Source organism: Grammomys surdaster, unplaced genomic scaffold (genome assembly GCF_004785775.1).
Source record: "Grammomys surdaster isolate TR1022 unplaced genomic scaffold, NIH_TR_1.0 146, whole genome shotgun sequence".
Lineage (NCBI taxonomy): Eukaryota > Metazoa > Chordata > Mammalia > Rodentia > Muridae > Grammomys > Grammomys surdaster.
The window spans coordinates 11,191,754-11,210,920 of NW_021604604.1; the positions used below are offsets into that span (position 1 = coordinate 11,191,754).

General features: G+C 46.9%; 1 protein-coding gene across 3 annotated transcripts in view; it reads left to right on the forward strand.

The window, feature by feature from the left end:
• Positions 1 to 18,748, forward strand: part of Frmd4a (FERM domain containing 4A) — a 201,397-nt gene extending 182,649 nt beyond the window's left edge. For 2 of the 3 annotated variants that reach the window (XM_028764785.1, XM_028764787.1), the window contains 6 exons: positions 1,516 to 1,572; positions 5,167 to 5,407; positions 6,153 to 6,317; positions 7,398 to 8,272; positions 9,927 to 10,023; positions 15,575 to 18,748. In XM_028764785.1, coding sequence (XP_028620618.1) covers positions 1,516 to 1,572; positions 5,167 to 5,407; positions 6,153 to 6,317; positions 7,398 to 8,272; positions 9,927 to 10,023; positions 15,575 to 15,677 — 1,538 coding nt within the window. In that variant the 3' untranslated portion in view covers positions 15,678 to 18,748. Of the gene's footprint in view, positions 1 to 1,515; positions 1,573 to 5,166; positions 5,408 to 6,152; positions 6,318 to 7,397; positions 8,273 to 9,926; positions 10,024 to 11,964; positions 12,037 to 15,574 lie in introns of all 3 variants that reach the window. The other variant, XM_028764786.1, reaches the window with a different exon arrangement.
• The last annotated feature ends 419 nt before the right edge of the window (positions 18,749 to 19,167 follow it).

The window sequence follows — 19,167 nt, forward strand, 5'->3', positions numbered from 1 at the left end:
TCTCTCTCTCTCTCTCTCTCTCTCTCTCTCTCTCTCTCTCTCTCTCTGTGTGTGTGTGTGTGTGTATGTGTGTGTTTCATAATGGGTGCAAGGTTTCAGTATGGGAAATGAAAGCTCTATCCAAGCAGAAGATGCATGGTGTGGTTGTATGACCATGTTGCTGTTCTTAAGGCCCGTGAACACTTAAAAGGGGTAAAAATAATAACCAATGTTACGTATATTGTAAATATATCGATATAGATCTGTCCCCTAAAAATGTGGATATACTAAGGAACCAGTGGTAGACTGGAGATTATGAGATACCAAAGTCTGTCTCCTTGGAGTTCACCTATCAAATTTTTGTTTAGAAACTCAGCAGTGCACACCGTTCTGTGTCTTACTCTGTTGCCCTTTTCCATGAAAGAGAAACTTTGCCCCACTTTCTAGCAGGGCTACAATGAGTCGGTCCTTCTTCGTCATCACCTCCTTTGGGGCCTCCTCGAAGGCATTTGAACTTCCCTGCTCTGTAGAAACATCTAGAAGAAGCATCAGAGCTGGGTCTGGGAAGAGCAGCCTGGGGGTGGGGGGAAGTTGTCTTACCAGGTGTCCTCAGGGAGCCAGTTCAGAGGCCTGCCTGAGTGAAGGCTATTTTCTTGGGTCTGCTGGCAGCACTGGCTTATAAATCATCATGTGTGCTTATTTATTCCACGCAAACCTCCAGCCATTTTTGTTAACTATTCAAGAATCTGTCTTCTCTGCTTCGCTGCCACAATGAAGTCATGTTTTCCTCACAGAGGCCTGTCTGCGTTAGGAGTGAGCATGCTCCTTAGGTCCTCAGCGTGTGTTTCAAGATGAAACCCTAAACTCAGAATCTGAAGAATTTGGACCTTTGCTAACATTTCCCAATGAATAGAGTCTGTTCAGACAAACCCGTCTTTCCTGGGAGTACCTCAGTTTCCCCAGTGGGAGGGAGCATCCTTTTACTGTCTCCTTCTCGAGCCTGTTCCTAATTGAATGGTGACTATAAAAATAAGCTTCAGAGAGATGGAGTCTGTATTTAGCAGGCTTGTGTTCTCTCCTAATAACGTAAGTTCATTGAGAAACCATTTATTGCCATGTGAGCAAACCTGAGTTCCCTCCCCTGGTTTCGGATCTGTTGAATAACAGCTGCTCACTTCTTTGGTTTGGCTGGTACTTGCCCTGAGTTTGTTCTAGAACAATGGTGTGATTTAACCAGGTCCCACTGCCTTTCTAGGACATGCTAAGCCATAGAATCTGGTGAACAAGAACCTAAGTACACAAAGACTAGGGCCCATTGCAAAGCCAGGGTGGGGAGGATGAGCTAACAACCCACCACCAGACTGTCAAAGGGAACACCCAACAGCATCTTTATGTTTCATAGCTTCTTTCCTGACTGATGCAAAAAAGACGGGAGGGTGTTGCCAGGATTGGAGGGAAGGTCAGGTTCTCTTTCCTACACACTGGGATGTTCCCAAAATATGTTGACCCTGCAGACTTTCATTTTTTATCTTCTAGATGGAAATATCGCCAGCGAAGACAGCTCTCTCTCAGATGCCCTTGTTCTGGAAGATGGTAGGTTTTCCTGTTCTCTGCTCTTCTAAGTGGAATCTGGGTTAAACCCAGATTACTCTGTATACCACCTGGGAATGGCCTTGTAGACAGGAAAGAGGCAGGCTGAGACAGTGGCTAGATGGATTCCTTGCAGGCCCTTTTTTTCTCCAAGAGTCATTGTCGAGCTCACGATGGTGCTACATTGATACTGATTTTTCTAGGGGTTTCTAATCTGCAGCCCTTGTGTTCCAGTAGCATAGAAAATTAACGTGCATGCTCTGATAGCCCATGGGCATGGGTTGGACACTCTTTTTTTTTTTTTGGTTTTTCAAGACAGGGTTTCTCTGTGGAGCCCTGGCTGTCCTGGAACTCATTCTGTAGACCAGGCTGGCCTCGAACTCAGAAATCTACCTGCCTCTGCCTCCCAAGTGCTGGGATTAAAGGTGTGCACCACCACCACCCAGCTGGGTTGGACACTCTTGGAAAAGATGGCCTAGAGAATTATTCTTTGTCCAGCTTGGCCCATGTAAGCCAAAAGATTAGATGATGTTCTTGAAGCGATATCTTTACTCTGTAATAGTCAAAGCATTTTTTGGCTGGCATGGTCGCTTTCATCCTGTAATCTCAGCAAATGAGAAGTGGAAACAGAGACAGGAACAAGTTCAAGGCAAACTGAGCTATATAGTAAGACCCTGTGTCAAAACCAAACAAGGGTCTGTGAGTCTATGTGAAACCATTTGCCTATTATATGCAAGGCTCTTGAGTTCTACCCTTGGGCCAAAAAACAAAACGAAACAAGGGGGGGAAAGTAGAAAATTTTGAAGTAAAGAGCCTGCATCATATGTATCTTTCTTTGGGTAGTCCTGACACACACAAAAAGAGGCAGGCATTAATTTGGGTCACACAACAAAGCTTGGGACCTCCTGGGAGAGTCTGAGGCATAGGAAGGACTTGGCCCATCCTCTGCTCCTAAGTCAAAACTGAGAATATGCCTTTAGCAACACGGGCAACCTTGGAAGCTTGTTTTATTTCCTGTTGAATTTTCAAACTCGGCAACTGCCAGGGGATATTTTCTTGGTCAGTCTTAGAAAAGAAGTTGAAAGCCCCTCCCGCCCTGCAACAGAAGCAGGCATTCCAGACTTAGAACCATTTCTGAAGCTCTTTCTACAGTTGCTAAACCAAAACACTGGAAGCTGAGAACATTAATTATATGGAAATCTATTAACTGGTAGTTAGTTATTTTTGCCCTCTAGGAAAACCTCAGGCACCTGGTGGTAAGTGGCTATTCAGACAGAAAACATGAAAGGCCTGCCCAAGTCACAGTAATAATTATAATTGCCATCATAATAATGATTGCTCTTGATGTGGGAACGCTTAGGGAACAGCTACCCAGTTGTCTTGGTCTTGCTATTAGAAATCAGATTGTCGAATTTGACTGTCTGCTGCATTTAGTGGGTGGAGAAGCCCTGATGCTCCATGAGAACGCAGAAGCCTGTCTGGAATATGAGGCCCTCCCTAGTCTAGCATTGACCAGTGTCACCCTAGTCTGCTGAGGAAGGAACAAGCTGATGAGTCCCCTTGTGCTAGGAGTTTCCAGGGATATATGTAGTCATTAGCTAATTTTAAGGCATCATGAGAACAGTTTTGCCCAATGTCCTGGGCCTCAAACCTTCTGAGAGCTGGGATTGCCTCCTCCAGAGCCCTGTGCTCCTGCGTGAGGCTCTCACATCCCAGAGACTACTCTTGTCTGATTTGTAGGGCTAGCAAGAATAGACCAGAATACATATATCTGGCCTTTGAACTTTGGTGCTGAGTATTAGACTGTGAAAAAACAAAAATTGAAAATGGATATAGGATCCCTTAAATGGTTGGTGGGATCTCCCTCTAGCCCTCCCCCCTCTTGTCCCATCCCTGTGAGAACTGAGTGTTCCTCCTCTTCCCAAAGCCACCTATCACCGGATCCCTCATTAAACCCTCTTAGTGTCTCTTGTTGGTTTTCCCAGGGTCAAAACTGCAAGAATAATAGTTCTAAAACAGGATTTTCACCCTGGCACATCTATGCACACGTTAAGAAAGTTTCTTGAAGCTTTCAGGCCAAATCTCAACTCCTTGCCTAAAATTCAAGGTCCCACACTATCAAAGCACACTCAGAATTCCTCTTTCTCCACCCTCTCCTCAGCTGAATAGAGCCTCCTGCTAACACCTAGACCCTCACCTCTACAACTCTACTCAGTTTGCTTCCTTCTCTGCCCCATAGCTCATTCCTTCTAGACAGCCCCTTTGGGATTTAGTTGGGGGATTGTTGTTTTGTTTATAATTGGACCAGGTCCCAAGTAGCTCAGAATGGTATTGAACTCACTGTGTAACGGAAGCTGGCCTTGAACTGCTGATCTGACAGCCTCTGTCTACCAAGTGCTGGAATTACAGGCAGGAGTCATTGTGTCTTATGAGACATCTGCCTTCTTTGGCTAAATGGGTTTGCTTTGTATGCCATCCAGCATACAGATGTGCTAAATTACACTCCAGAGATGGTGGAGGGACGGTACTATTGGGATAGTGCTGCTGGATGTCCACTTGAGGGATGATGGGGTGGGGGGCATATTGCACATGCAAGAGCTGGACTGGAGGGAGGGAAGCTTAGCCTGGTGTAGGTGAGTGTAGTGCAGGATCTTGGTAGGCAATGATGAGTGTGCAGGCAATGAACAAATTCAGCGAGAAGACTGGTTCGGTTTATTGGGGCGGGGGTGGAGTGGGTGTCTATGCCCCTGGGAAGATAGCCAGGGTCTCTGGGGCAAGGTCTGTGTGGCTGGTACCAATAACCAGGACAAGGGTGTTGGAAGATGGTTCGTCTATATACTCAGGAGTTAGGGGAGGGAGGCTTATAAGGTCAACCCAGGAGTGAAGCCTAATACCTGTCAGGGTAATAAATTCTTACTAGGGTTGCTGTGGCCAGAGCTGGCTTTATGGCACTGGGTTGAGGCTGGGGAGCTAGCCAACCCTTGCCAGCCTACCTTTGAGGTGCCCAGGTTTGAAGTTCCCTGAACCCTTCTTCCCCTGTAACCCTGGGCCATTATGGTCCCACAGAACTGGGACCCTATTAGCACCAAATTGAAAAAGAAGAAGGAGGAGGAGGAGGAGGGAGAGGAGGAGGAGGAGGAGGAAGAGGAAGAGGAGGAGGAGGAGGAGAAGGAGGAGGGGAGAAAGAGGAAGATGAGAGAAGGAGGAGGAAGAAGAGGAGGAAGAGGAGGAGGAGGAGGAGGAGGAGGAGGAGGAGGAGGAGGAGGAAGACGACGAAGTAGTTAGAACATAATACTCCATTTGCCTGTTTGGTATGGAGCGATCACTTGTTGGTAGCACTGAATCCAATTCAGACTTTATTCATACTTAACCAGAAGTGATAGAACTCTCTTTCACATTCAGTTAACCCTGCAGTTTAGGCACTGCCTAGACCTGGATTGACCAGCAGTTTGGGGGCAGGGGTAGGGTCCCGGGGTCCTGGGCCATATTTGATGTGTAGCTCCAAGGTACTGATATGGTGTGTTTGGGCAAAGGCTCCATCTCTTGGTTTGTGGAAATAATGATTCTGATCAGTCCCTCCTCCTTCTGTCTATGCAGAAGATTCTCAGGTTACCAGCACAATATCCCCCTTACAGTCGCCACACAAGGGACTCCCTCCTCGGCCACCGTCGTCACACAACAGGCCTCCGCCGCCGCAATCCCTGGAGGGACTCAGGCAGATGCACTATCACCGTACCGACTATGACAAGTCACCCTTAAAGCCCAAAATGTGGAGCGAGTCATCTTTAGACGAGCCTTATGAGAAGGTGAAGAAACGCTCCTCCCACGGTCATTCCAGGTGAGCTGCGTTGGGACACCTAAATAAGGTCTCTGGCCACGCTTGAACAGAATCAAAGGCTTGCCCCACATTAGAACCTACAAATCACAGCATTCGCAAACGATAGTCTTTTCCTTCCTGGAACTTACAGTTCAGCTTGGCTCACAACGCCCTCTGCTGTCAAACCCATAGAAGTACAGATTTGTCATCTGAAGGTGTATGTGGGGGAGGTAAGAGGGTTTGGCTCACAGTCAACCTGTTGGCAGATGGCTTTAATGCTGTTAAATTCCACAGGAATTAATTAGGAAATTGTAGCCAGCAGCATTCCAGAATAGCAAAGGAGAGCCCGATCAGAGGATCCTCAAGGCGGCATAGAACCCTACACCATCGTCCGGCCGATTTCTGGAGCCAAGCAGCTGTAATGCAAGCTGCTCATTACTTGGTTAATATCAACATCGTAGAGAGGATTATCTGGAAGACATTTTAGGTCCGCTTCTGTTTTCATCATGTTCCTTAATTATATAGCTCCAAGAGGGTACCCTAGCAGGTACTGTTTCTTGGAAAGCAATACTTATTAAAAATGAAGGCTCCACAGAATAGTTAACCTGTGCTTAACTGCAGGCAGGGGTGGAGGGGGAGAGGTGGGATGGTGAGAGTTGGAGTCCCAGGCAAGCTCTCCCTACAATTAGATCCAGCCCCCGCCAATGGGGAACACTGCCGCATTGTATTCATGTGACCAACATGGCTTCCCTCTGCTTGTTTGCAGCAGCCACAAGCGCTTCCCCAGCACCGGGAGCTGTACTGAGGCAGGAGTAAGCAGCTCCTTGCAGAATAGCCCCATCCGAAGCCTCCCACACTGGAACTCCCAGTCCAGCATGCCATCCACCCCAGACCTGCGCGTCCGGAGTCCCCACTATGTTCATTCCACAAGGTGAGTCTGCTGGGCCTTCAGGCCACCTGCCTTTCTGGGCCAGACCTTAGTATAGAAGACACCATTGACTCCAACCTAGCCCAGTTAACAGGAGAGCTAAGGTCAGACTTGATTCAGCTCACTTTACCCTGGACACTCAATACAGTCAACTCTATCCATATCCAGGGACTTGTGGAGCCAGAGAACCCCAGCCTCCTGGAGACAGCTAACAGGGATGCAGTTAACGTGGGGAAGTGCAGCACAGCCATGTACACCCCAGGCTAATCTTTGTTCCATTCCTCATAGATCTTTCTCATGAGGTCTAAAATCTATTCTGGACTTACTTTAATGCCTCAAGGTATATATTTATAATGACCAAAAGAAATGGAACAGAAAAATAGCCCTCCCTGAATCACATCCCTTCTCTAAGAAGTAAAGCTGGGTGGGTCACAGAAGGTCACTGGTAAGGGTTATGTAGTAACCTTCTGCTGTATGTAGCCGAGAGTCGCTATGAACTTGCATAAGACATCCTATCGCTGGGTACCACCATCATCTTCCTCTTGTTGATATTGATGGATCGGAGGCAGAGTAAACTACTGGTAGGTATTTGTAATCGTTCATGTTTAGGGGTTCCATGTTTCAACAACCCTCCATTTTAGAAACCTCCTAAGAAACAGCCATTGGCACATTGGCATTCATTTCAGAGGAATCTTTGGTTCAGACACGAGAGGGTCTCTGTGAGACTTTTTTCTTGTTTTGTGGTTTTGAGGGGCTTTGGGTTTTTAATTGCCTGCAATCAATATTTTAAAGGGGTTAATATAGTGCTTAGAATGTAATAATTTGCTTCTCTATCAATAGCATCATTTTCTTAAGAAGCAAAAGCCCTCGGGATATTGGTCAACACTTTTCGTCCACTCCCTAGTTCCACGTAGACTCTAGGGATTCTTAGCTCCCTTCCTCGCCTGGAACCTAGGGAAGTACCTAGCTTTCCAAGGGTAACCCCGCTGGGCTCTCCCATTGGTAGAGGCCCTGAGCCTGTCCTGTGGCTTTCATGGGACCCTTTGATCCAGAACTCTAAGATCAATCCTGTGTCCCCAACAGGTCGGTGGACATCAGCCCCACAAGACTGCACAGCCTCGCACTGCACTTTAGACATCGAAGCTCCAGCTTGGAGTCCCAGGGCAAGCTCCTAGGCTCCGAGAACGACACCGGAAGCCCCGACTTCTACACCCCGAGGACTCGTAGCAGCAATGGCTCAGACCCCATGGATGACTGCTCGTCGTGCACCAGCCACTCGAGCTCAGAGCACTACTACCCGGCACAGATGAACGCCAACTACTCAACGCTGGCTGAGGACTCGCCATCCAAGGCGCGGCAGCGACAGCGCCAGAGGCAACGGGCAGCAGGCGCACTGGGCTCAGCTAGCTCGGGCAGCATGCCCAACTTGGCGGCACGTAGTGGGGCTGTGAGCACTGGAGGTGGTGTGTACCTGCACAGCCAGAGCCAGCCGAGCTCCCAGTACCGCATCAAGGAGTACCCACTATATATTGAGGGCAGTGCCACACCTGTGGTGGTACGCAGCCTGGAGAGCGACCAGGAGGGCCACTACAGCGTCAAGGCGCAGTTTAAGACCTCCAACTCTTATACGGCTGGTGGCCTGTTCAAAGAGAGCTGGCGCGGGGGTGGCGACGACGGCGACGCAGGCCGCCTTACGCCATCACGCTCTCAGATCCTGCGGACTCCTTCGTTGGGGCGTGACGGCGCCCACGACAAAGGCTCTGGCCGTGCCGCCGTGTCCGATGAGCTGCGCCAGTGGTACCAGCGCTCCACAGCGTCGCACAAGGAGCACAGCCGCCTGTCGCACACCAGCTCCACCTCCTCGGACAGCGGCTCTCAGTATAGCACCTCTTCCCAGAGCACCTTTGTGGCGCACAGCAGGGTCACCAGGATGCCCCAGATGTGCAAGGCCACGTCAGGTGAGCAGGGTGGTTGGATGACGGTGATCTGGGTAGCCTGAAGGTTGCCTAGACTTTACAGCCAAGAAAGGGAGTCGCTTATTCTGAAGGCCTTGCTGTGGAATGTGGGAAGCTATGGTTCTTATCCCAACCCAGGTGTTCCTTCCTCCCTTAACCCCTGGCACAGAACGAGCATTCCTTTTAGCCCTTCTAGTTAAGGGAAGAAAACCATATGAAGTCAGGTCACAGGGTTTATCCTGCCAAGGGCGCAAGGAAAATTCTAGTAGGTTAGAGACCCGCATTCTAACCTTGCCAAGAAACGTTGGGCTGAAAGCGGGGCCTGGATCTTAAGGGTCTGGGGAAAGAAGTGTTTGCTCTCTGGCTGCTCCTGGCTTTTCAGCTGCTTTCAGTGTCTTTGATACTGTATCACACTGAGGTTTGAACCCAAAGCACTGTACAGTAGCAAATCAAGCAAAAGATGGGAGAACTGTCCTTTCCCTTAAGTTCTCTATGAAATGATAATGCTACTAACCGACGTTAGTTGAATGCTTACCTGTGCTAGATCGGTGGTGGTCATTTGTATACTCATACCACTTAGAGAGTAGTTAAAAGTAAATACTACAGCCTTTTACTGTAGGCAGAAGAAATGAGGAAGGGTAGGAGGGAACAAAAACAAAGGCAGAAGTGAAAACCAGTGAACTCCAGGTCAGGAAGTTTATTAAAAAGCCAGGACTTGGAGATGAGAGTCCCTGAAAGGTACAACCCAACAAAGAAGCTGCACATTCTGCCCGTGTCCCCAGTGCTCTCTTCACTAGGGCACACACGCCAAACAAGCTCCAGGAAATGGACTAAAAACGATCTGGCAGTCCTGGGTGCACCTCAGACTTCATAGTCCTACAACCTTTGTCTGGCTCTGCTGATTGATGTGTAAACTAAACCACTGGCTTCCCAGCAGGATCCTGAGAATGGATACATTAATGTGTACCCTCTGAAGGTCATGATCTGTTCTAGTCCTTCCAGGTCCAGTGGTTAAGTACCGAGGGCTAAAAGATAGGAGTAGTTCATTCTCGCAGGATCGCCATGTTTGTGTGGATTTGCTTTATTTAATAGCAGGAGGATATTACTAAAGTAAATTGTATCCCCCTACACACACCTGCTGTCACCACCAAAAGTGCAAAAGAAGCATCCCAGTAGGATTTACTTGGTGCTGAATTCTCCTGGCTAGATCTACTCATATTTGGAGTAAATCTGTAACACACATGAGCTGTTAAAAGCGCTGTTCATTTGCAGGGTTACTGAAGAAGCAGATGGTAAGTCTGGAGGCCCTTCCAACAATACAGCATGGTCCTCACACAGGAGTCACATCTAAAATGCCCCAGGCAGTCCTCTATGCTCAGGTTTCCACCACAGAAACATGAGGGGTTTCCCATTCGGTGCAGTTGTAGAATCCATCCTTTGGCTTCGGTCAGAATGGGGGGGGGGACAAAGTTAAGAGAAAATACAGTTGGAGGAACAAAGGTATTTCCCCACTGAATGCCATGACCCTGCCTACAAGATCATGTCCTTCATGTCTGACATTGGTTAACACCTGCCATTGGGTCTGTCATTGACTTATGAGCTCTGTGCGTCCTCTTACCTGTCTTCTCCCTGCTTTTCCCACACCAACTACATATAGCTGCCTTACCTCAAAGCCAGAGAAGCTCAACACCGTCAAGTGAAATTGGAGCCACCCCACCAAGCAGTCCCCACCATATCCTGACCTGGCAGACTGGGTGAGTTGTCCCGTGAAGTAGTTGACTTGGTTCCTCTGGGCTCTAAATTACATTAGCTAGTAAAGATATCATCAGTCCTGAGCTCCCAGCAATGGCTGGATGCATCAGCAAATGGGTGCCAAGAATCAAAACAGTCTCCCTAGGCTGTCACCTTTTCCTCAGCTGGCCTACTGCTTTTTGATGGGGATGAATTCTGTTTGTTCTATTTAAAGGAAGGTAGCAATTCCTGGGCTGTAACAAAGCAAGCAAAGAAGTGGATTGAATTCTGGGCAGCATTTAGTTTTTCTGCAAAAATGTCAGGGGTGGGAGAGAGACCCCTGAGTCAGACATTACACCGGCTTCTAAGTGGAGTCGATGTCTTAATATCAAGATGCATCCAAGGAAAAGGGGCTCCTGTCTAGGCTAGGCAGTTGTTCTTCATCAGTATTAGCGGGATGCTGTACCTCGAGACCTTTAAATAGAGTTCACCCACAGCGAAAATACTGAAACTGGAAGTGAGCTGTAAGTGTGGACTAAGGGCCAGTTCGGATGCTCTGATCTGCCGAAGGGTCAAGCAGACACAAGTGTCCTGCTGTTATCACATGCTGGCACTTCCTACCCGACTCCTTCTGGTGCTGCCTCTTAGATGGTCCATTCTGTCAACACCTGTTGGTTACTGGAAATGGATCCCATATCCAGCATAATCCCCAGCGTTTGCTTTGTTGGGTGCTGGAGAGTATGTCTGGGAAAACCTGACAGCTGCGAGCTGAGTTGTAAGAACACCATGGTCCCACAGCTGGCATCTTTACTCCTCCACATTTGTCCGAAGTGACTTCACACCAGGCCTCTTCTGGAAACTTCATTTTTGGTAGAGAAGAGGGGGAGCCAATACTTGTTGAGTACTTAAAACACAAAGGCTGACAGCGTCTTTGAACATGAGTTTCATGGAATTCTGTCTGCTCCCTGACAAGGGAAGTAGCTAGATCTTTTGGATTTATAAGTGAGACAGAGAACACAAGCCACACCCTCTATACTTTTCTGGTAGGTCCTAAAATGTGGACCCTAGACCAGCAGTTTGGGCTTCACCTGGGATCTTCTTGGGCCTACCCAAAACCTACTAAATCAGAAGCTCTGGGGTAGACCCATTGGGTGTCCTTAAATGAACCCTTGGGTCATTAGGATCAACGATTGGACACCCACTGAACCACCCCCACACTGCCTCTTTACTCTTTTCAAATTAAGAAAACATAGAGTCTGCAACTACAGTGTTTCTCATGTCTCCTCCTAGGGTGGCTTTTGCCAGTAGCTATCCCTTTCTTTTTATTAGAAATTGCCGATACTTGTCCATACCATCCGCGTCCCAGCTCCAGCTTCTAAATCCAGACAGCTTCTTGGCTTAGGCTCTGCAAGTCTCCCAGGACTAATTCATACCAGAGCCACACATTTGTATACCTCTACAGGCTAAATAGTATCATCCAACTAGGACACTTGGGGTCCTCTGTGGGCCATGCCCAGTTTTATCTGATCTAACTTTTATGACTATAATTTGACTGACAGTCAGGCTCTGAAATTTACAAGCAGCCCTCCCATGCCCACTCTCTCAAGTTGCCTCTGTTACCACATATAGTCAGTGAGGGCTCACAGCAAACTGGAAACAGAAGGTTATTGTCTTTGAAGGTCAGTGTTTTGCCAGATTAAGAATTACTCAAGAATAATGTGATAAGAAAACAAGACTGGGGAAAAATTGTCACTCTCTGCCTTCCTAACAGAACTCCTGAGAGCCTGTTGCTCAGCAACGGAGCCTGAGCGGTTCCGCATGATTCTTACTGTGTCATGGACACATGGGTATATATAATCATTGGGTCTTTCCAGTATGTTAATAAGCTGCTACTAATCACGTGTGTCCATTCTCCTATGTAACACGACCTCTCTTCTCTTCTCCTTCCGCTTTCCTTTGTTCAGAGAAGCAACAGAAAACTCTCCCATCATGGATGGGTCTGAGTCTCCAACTCACCAAAGTACTGATGAATAGAGGTATTGTAAGGGAACATTTTGTTCTTCCTGCCCACGTGTGTGATCCAGATGTCCCGCATATGTGCTGCCTCTGCCCATGTCATAGTTTCCAGGAGGAAATGTCTGAATAGTGTGGAAGCTATTATTTTTATGTTTTATTTCTAGCTACATGTGGCGCTATATGTTTGGATGTGTGTTTTTACATCAGATGTAGGATAGTCCCCATGCTCCTTCCTGGAAGACACACCACCCCACCCTCTAGTACATTTAGACTTTCTAGGCTTTAAGTACAAAGACAAATTGTAGTGGTCCGTTGTTGTTTACCAGTTCTGGACGCACTCTCCATGAACACCACACCACTGCTGGTTTAAGTACCCCCAATACTGTAACTCATCATCCTACCACTTTTCAATGATATTTACAAGTTGCACCAAATGTCGGAGTCCTGCTTTTCAAAATGTGGTTTGTAAATTACCACCACCACCACCACCAGAGAGCTCAGAATGACTCCTGGAAGCTACCCTGGCTGCTGAGTCAACTGCACACTGCAATCTGCAAAGCGCTGCTCTCCCAAGTACAAAACAGGGTGCCCTGAAAGTCTAAGTGACTGGATAGCACTTAAGAGGCACATCAGGGCTCACTAAAGTTATAAGGGGGCAACGGCGAAGTTGGGGAAAGGCTTTAGTAGAAAACAACTGAATCAGGCTCTGAGTAAGAGACAGCCACACAAAAGTACTGAGCGCTCCAAAACTCAAATGCTCAATGATCAAAATGCTAAAAGGATTCAGAGATGAGAGGTGCCCTTTAGTTCTTACGCACTCCTCGTGAACCTGGCTTTAAAGAACAGCAGTGAATCGGGGAGGCAAAGAAACCATTTCAAGAGGGAAACACACAGGTTTCATGGACTCATGGGTAGGGAGAGCACCAGCAGGGGAGTAGCAGAGTCCCATTCTGTAGTATACAAAGAGCAGTGCTTTAGCCTGGGGAGTTTTTACAGTTGGCCAAACGGGGATTAGGAAAGCAGGGGGTAAAGATGGATGGACAGCTCACACTTTGGTGACAGTGAAGGGGAGTGAGAATGACATCACAACATTTTTGAACTGGAGTCATTGTTCCCCTCCACTGTGAAGGGAGTATAAGGTGCTTCAAGAGACAGAGATGGTACCAGACATCTGAGAAGACTTAACACGCTCATGTGGAAGCAGTTAAGTCGATTCAAGATGGACTAGAGAGAACACTGCTGGGTAGCAGCTCACACAAAGGGCCAGCTGAGTCATGATGACACAGTGATCTTACCACCCTGGCTTTATGGCCACTGACCACCAATCCAGATATGTCCAGCCAGTTGGCTGGATAAGTGAAACCCCATTCTCAGTTCACAGCAGGCCAGAGAGCAAAAGCATTACTCACTCTTTAAAAAAAATGATTTAATCCCAGACTAATAAGATCCAACATAAAAGAGATTCAAACATGTCCTATGGCATTAAGGTGTGTGAGATGGTGTCTTCCAGCATGTGTTCTGTGGCTGTGAACAGGCCTGTGAGATGGTCCAGGTGAAACAAAGTAACATTACTTCCCAGAGCCTTTCCTATGTGCTCAGGTTGAGTCCTCAAACGCCTTTCATTTCCTCAGAGCACTTCACCTCCAGAAACATTTAATGGTGGGACACCTTATAGACAATGTTGTAGTCAGGACCGTGTTCCTAGGAGACCCACATCACAAGTGAATCGGAAAAGAGGCTTCTATAAGAATCTAGGAAGCTGTACCAGTATTTGCTGCATAGGAGGGTGGAACCAATTCAATACATTTAACCAAATAAGCACGGACAAGAAGCTGAGGCAAAGCTGAAGCCAGAGCTCGTTAGTTGTTTGCATTCACAGCGAGGAAATAATCAACCCCATGGATGATTTCAAAGCCCCTTGGCCATGTCTGAACCAGTGGCTGTGGCTGGAGAGCTAAGTGGCAGCCCTCGGCCATGTGTTCCCTTTGACAGGAGTTAACGGGGACAAAGGACCGGTTTCCCCAGGAGTATGGCATGTTTGCAGCAGAGTCCAACCACCTTTCCCAGTAAAAGTTCTTGGTTCTTCTGGCACAATTTACAAAAGCCAGTTTCACAACAGGGAGACAATGTTTATAGATTAACCAACAGATACATACAAAGAAAGATACCCAGGGCCAGTGACCGAACTAAGGGCCTTTGCTTCTACGGCCACATTTAACCAATCAGAATTAACCTCATATACTTCCAGTGCTCCGAGCATAAGACTGTCCTGGTGGTTTATCTGAATATTCAAGAATACTTGGGATTTTTCTAGCTCTCGTGGACTTTGCTAGGTCAGATGAGGGACACTTACAAAGCATTGAATACTCAATGAATTCCTGGAGAGGTCAGCAAATGAGCCGGAGAAGTAAGGGAGTACACTGACGGTTTTAAGATGCTCTTTAAAATGGCCCAGCTCCAAAGTATGCCCCTCGCCCTAGGCATGGGAACTGAAGGGTAGCTTAGGGACAGTTAGGGAAACCTTGACTAGGGCTCATCTATGTGAGCACTATTGATATTTAGGGATCACTCCCATCTAACCTACTAGAAATACCTGATGAAATGTCTGTTTTCTTCTGTGTATGTTTTTTGTTGTTGTTGTTGTTGTTTTTTGTTTTTGTTTTTTTTTTGGTTTCTTTTTTTTTTTTTTTGGTTTTTTCAAGACAGGGTTTCTCTGTGTAGCCTTGGCTGTCCTGGAACTTACTCGGTAGACCAGGCTGGCCTTGAACTCAGAAGTCCGCCTGTCTCTGCCTCCCAAGTGCTGGGATTAAGGGCGTGCGCCACCACCACCCGGCGGGTTTTTTTGTTTGTTTGTTTTTTGTTTTATGTAGAGACAAATACATTTTTATTTTATGCTATTTTTTTGGTGCTGAGGATGAAGTGCAGGCCCTTTCTAAGCTAAGCATGCTTCCTACCACTGAGCTACAGGCCCAGCTCCAACTGCATGTTTTTTTCCAAAAAAAAAAAAACAAAACAAAAAAAACTTCTATAAAAACCACACCAGTATTGATTTAAAAGGCATTAAAAACTCAATTTAGAGTCTCACTTTAGTATTGATCTAGGGAAGGCACACATTTTGACTGTTCTTCCAGGACAGTGATCCTTTACCACAGGTCTGATGTAAGGCAAGCCCCTGGCTGTCATGTAGAAGTCACCCCGAGGTATGCAGCTCCATGGACTCCTCAGCCTTACCTCCATCTGAAAACCATGTGGGCCTGGGAAGGTTCCTCAGGCCCACAGCAGCATGTCCAGACTCGGGCCTGGACATGAGCATTTCTGAGGTCCCCACGTGATCTTGAGGACTACTGTATTGAGCGTTAACTTGCATTTGCTGAGGTTTCAGGGGGGTCCCTTTTGTGTGACTCTTATGGTCTCTGAACACCTTCCGTGCACCAACTGTAATGGAGACTGCCAGGCCTCACCTACGTGGGCCGGGAAGACAGCTTATCTGCAGTGTGCATCCTGACCATTCTGTAGTACTCTCCTCTGACTCTGCTCTTCTCCCTCTCGGATCCACAGGAGCTACAGTGACAGCTGCTTCCTGGATTCCTCCCTCTATCCAGAGCTAGCTGACGTCCAATGGTACGGGCAGGAAAAAGCCAAGCCCGGGACCCTCGTGTGAGCCGGCCGGGCTGGATGTGACCACCGCCACGCCATTCCAAGTCACCTCACTGCCTCTCATTTGCCTTACCCAGATGCACTGTCACCTGCACCAGCTTTGGCCCTCAGCACTTTTTTTCTCCTGTCTCCACATCCCTTTCACCCTCAAAAACCTGACTGAGGAGACATTCTGGAAGGTTCCGAACCCACTGTGTGTCCCCTGGCTCTCCTGCCCAGAGAGCCAGACAACAATCCCCAATGCCACCTTGGTGATTTCCCTCTGCCATGACAGCCCCAGGCCACAATCTGTAGGGGAAGCCAACACATGCAATTCCTGTGGAAGAGAAGCGTTGGTAGAGAATAGAAAAAAAAGCAAGCCCTGCTGCAGAGACTATGTAAAGCTGTTTCCAGCTGCCACACTAGGCCAAGCGAGTGCTTCTAGAGGAGAGCAGCTCACGGGGATATGTATCAGTTTACACCTGAAGTAAATATTCCCTAGTGAAACAGCCAGCCAGATTCCTAAGGGGAAGCGGGAGAAAGGATGACTGGTGCTTCAGAGATGCGTCGGAGGATCACAAACGGTTCTATGCTGCCAAAGATTAGACACATTCAACAATGAACAGACAGTAGGGGCCAAGAGGAACACTTTTTCTGCAGTGAAATTTCTTTTCAACTCTAAACTGCTTCTATGCAGCACAAGTGAAAGTCAGCCATTTGTAGACCACGTCCTGTCGTGACCCATCTCCTGGAGCTCCGTGTCCCCCTGAGAGCCTGGGAACAAACCCAACAGGACAGTGAAGATGAAGGAGGCATGGCTGGCCTGGCAGACTCAGACTCTTATCTGTCTGGACATGGGAGGAGGAGCAAGGTACCATTAGGACCGCCCTATGCAGGGGCCTCAGCCTACGCCCCCAAAGCTTCTTTCCTTTTGGGATGGGGAGGAAGCTACAGGTGATCATTGCCAAAAGCAGTTCTCTCTCGTTAAAACAACCAGTAAAAGTGTAACCTTTCTTTTTTATACAAGGCCTTTCATTTTCTTTTTTATGGAAAACCAAGGGAAAAAAAGCACATTGCAATCCAGTCAAGTGTTTTACTGTTGTGGCTCATTTTCTGTTTGTTAACACTTGTATGAAGTAGGACAGACCTCTCCTGTGTGTCACTTAGTCAGAGAACTCAAGTACGCCCTTAGGTAGGAAGATTTTTTTACACATGTCTACCAGTCGGCAGGCAGAGCAGAGTTGAAACAACTCAGCTCCCAAAGGGCCCATCCACCTCCAGCAGTATCTGTGACCTTGCTATACCACCTCTGTCCACAGATACCAAGAGGATAAAAGGCAACAAATAAATAAAATAAAAAATAAAAAGCACGCGTGCAAGCTGCTTGTTTACATGTGTTTTGAGCTATGCTTAACACACAACCAAAAAGCCATCAATCTTCAAAGGCCTCAGAATTACTTTTATAATAACTAACCAGTGCACAGTCTTAGTTGGGTTACTAACGATGGCACAAGAGTCTCTGTGGAGGCAGTGGGCATCAGTGCCAGTGCGGCTTGCAGGGGCTACGTCTGTAATGACTTCCTGTGGGAAAGGCATCTAGGACCAGGAGCCAGGGTGGGAGGAAATCAAATCTGAAAGGTAGCTGTGGCATCAAAAAAGACTTTGCTTCTCATGTATGTAAATCCAAGAATAACAATAGACTCTACCAGACCAGGAAGGTAGGAAATGGACACCAGAAAGGACTAACCCTGTTGCTCACTCTGCAGTGGCTTGGAAAGCTCTGGAAGTCAAGTGGGAGCATTCATACTTGTGTGGCCTGAGGCGTTCTCTCACCCATTCAAGGTTGGGTATCCCAGAGCTGGGCATGGTTGGCTTGTTGAGTCCAGCTTCCAGAAACAGTACTCTTCCCAGACCCTCCAGGGATAATCCTGTAGGATGAGTAAGGAACTGGATAAGATGGTACAGAATGACCCCGGGGCTCCATGGAGACGGGGCTACCTTTCTTGCTCCTACTACAATAATCGGAGCTACATAAAGTGGGCTTATTTGGGGATTATTTCTTCCTTCCTTCCTTAGCTAATAGGGAATGTGACACATTGTGCCCATTTTCTTTCTTCCGAAAGGAGATGCCTGAATAATTAGCCTGAACTATGGTGCAACAGAAAAAGTCCAAAAGGAAACAAAGAACAAGACAAGGTTACATGGTGACAGGTTGTAACAGAGACAGCAGTTTGAAACTCCATTCTGACGTCCTTCGGATCTATGAGAGATGCAGGAAGAACTAAATGTGATAGACCTGGGGAGCAGAGGGAAGCGGAATGGGGCTGTCAACACCATCGTGATAGTCTGGTAGTAAGGACAGATTAAGTAAAACAGGTTTTACTGTTTAGCTGTGTTCGGTTAATACAATGTACATAATATAATAAGCATTAGTCCTTGGAGACTGACATGATAAATGGTCGCTGTGGTTGGTGGTGAACGCTCTAGGTATTGTATTCAAGCACCTGCAAACACTTTACAGATCCCCATTTCTTTAAAGGAAGATGAACTATGAAGTCCCCAGTCTGATCTAAAGCCCCTACTGGATTTGTTGGATACATGTAAGAAATTGCTTGTTTCAGCCAGAAGACTATGTTGTGAGCCAGGTTGGTTTATTTTGTTATATGCAGGTGAGTGTTGGAACTGTTCAAACCCGATTTGTTTTCATCCAGTATTAGTTTAGTTCTAAATATAGCAAGCCTCACCCAGGTGCTATCAGATGACCAATTACTGCTTAGTTAACTAGGTGTAAAGTTTTACATATCCATTCATGTCAATAGTTTATTACAAGTTGTGTAAAGCGGACTCTAGTTTAATAATTGGGGAGATTAGGTTGCTCCTGAGACTGACTGTAGAGCATGTACAATGATTTTACTGGATTCTGTTCATCTGTAATCAATGGAAAAGATGTATGTTGTAGACAAAGTTGCAGAATTAAAAAAAGAAATCTGCTTTTAATTTATTCATTTTGTATTAAGAATTTGTATAGTACCTTTACATTTTGCAGAACAGTGTTGTCAACACTTATTAAAGCATTTTCAAAATGAAAACACCCCAGTCGCCTCTTGGACACTCTTTGTTTCTAAATGATAAGTGTGTAACCATGCTCCAGAAATCTACATAGAGAAGATACTGAACTCCTTTTTTTTTTTCTCATAAACCTTGTTTGGCTTGTTCTTTGAGACAATCTCATTATGCAAAACAGTTCTGAAATCACACTCTTTTTACCTCCGGCCCATGTTCTGGCACACACCACCATACACACCCAACTACGAATGGTACTATTGGCTTGGTAGAGGCTAGTTTTCTGCTATAAATTATCCACCCTCTAAATCATACCACATAAACAACAGCCTGTTGCATTTACAAAAGTCCCCCAATCATGGCACATGGCTCCTTGGCATGCATTGGCAGATTGCTGCAATTGCATCCCTGACCTGTAACCTGACAGACAGCTCTTTCCGAGCAGGAAACTC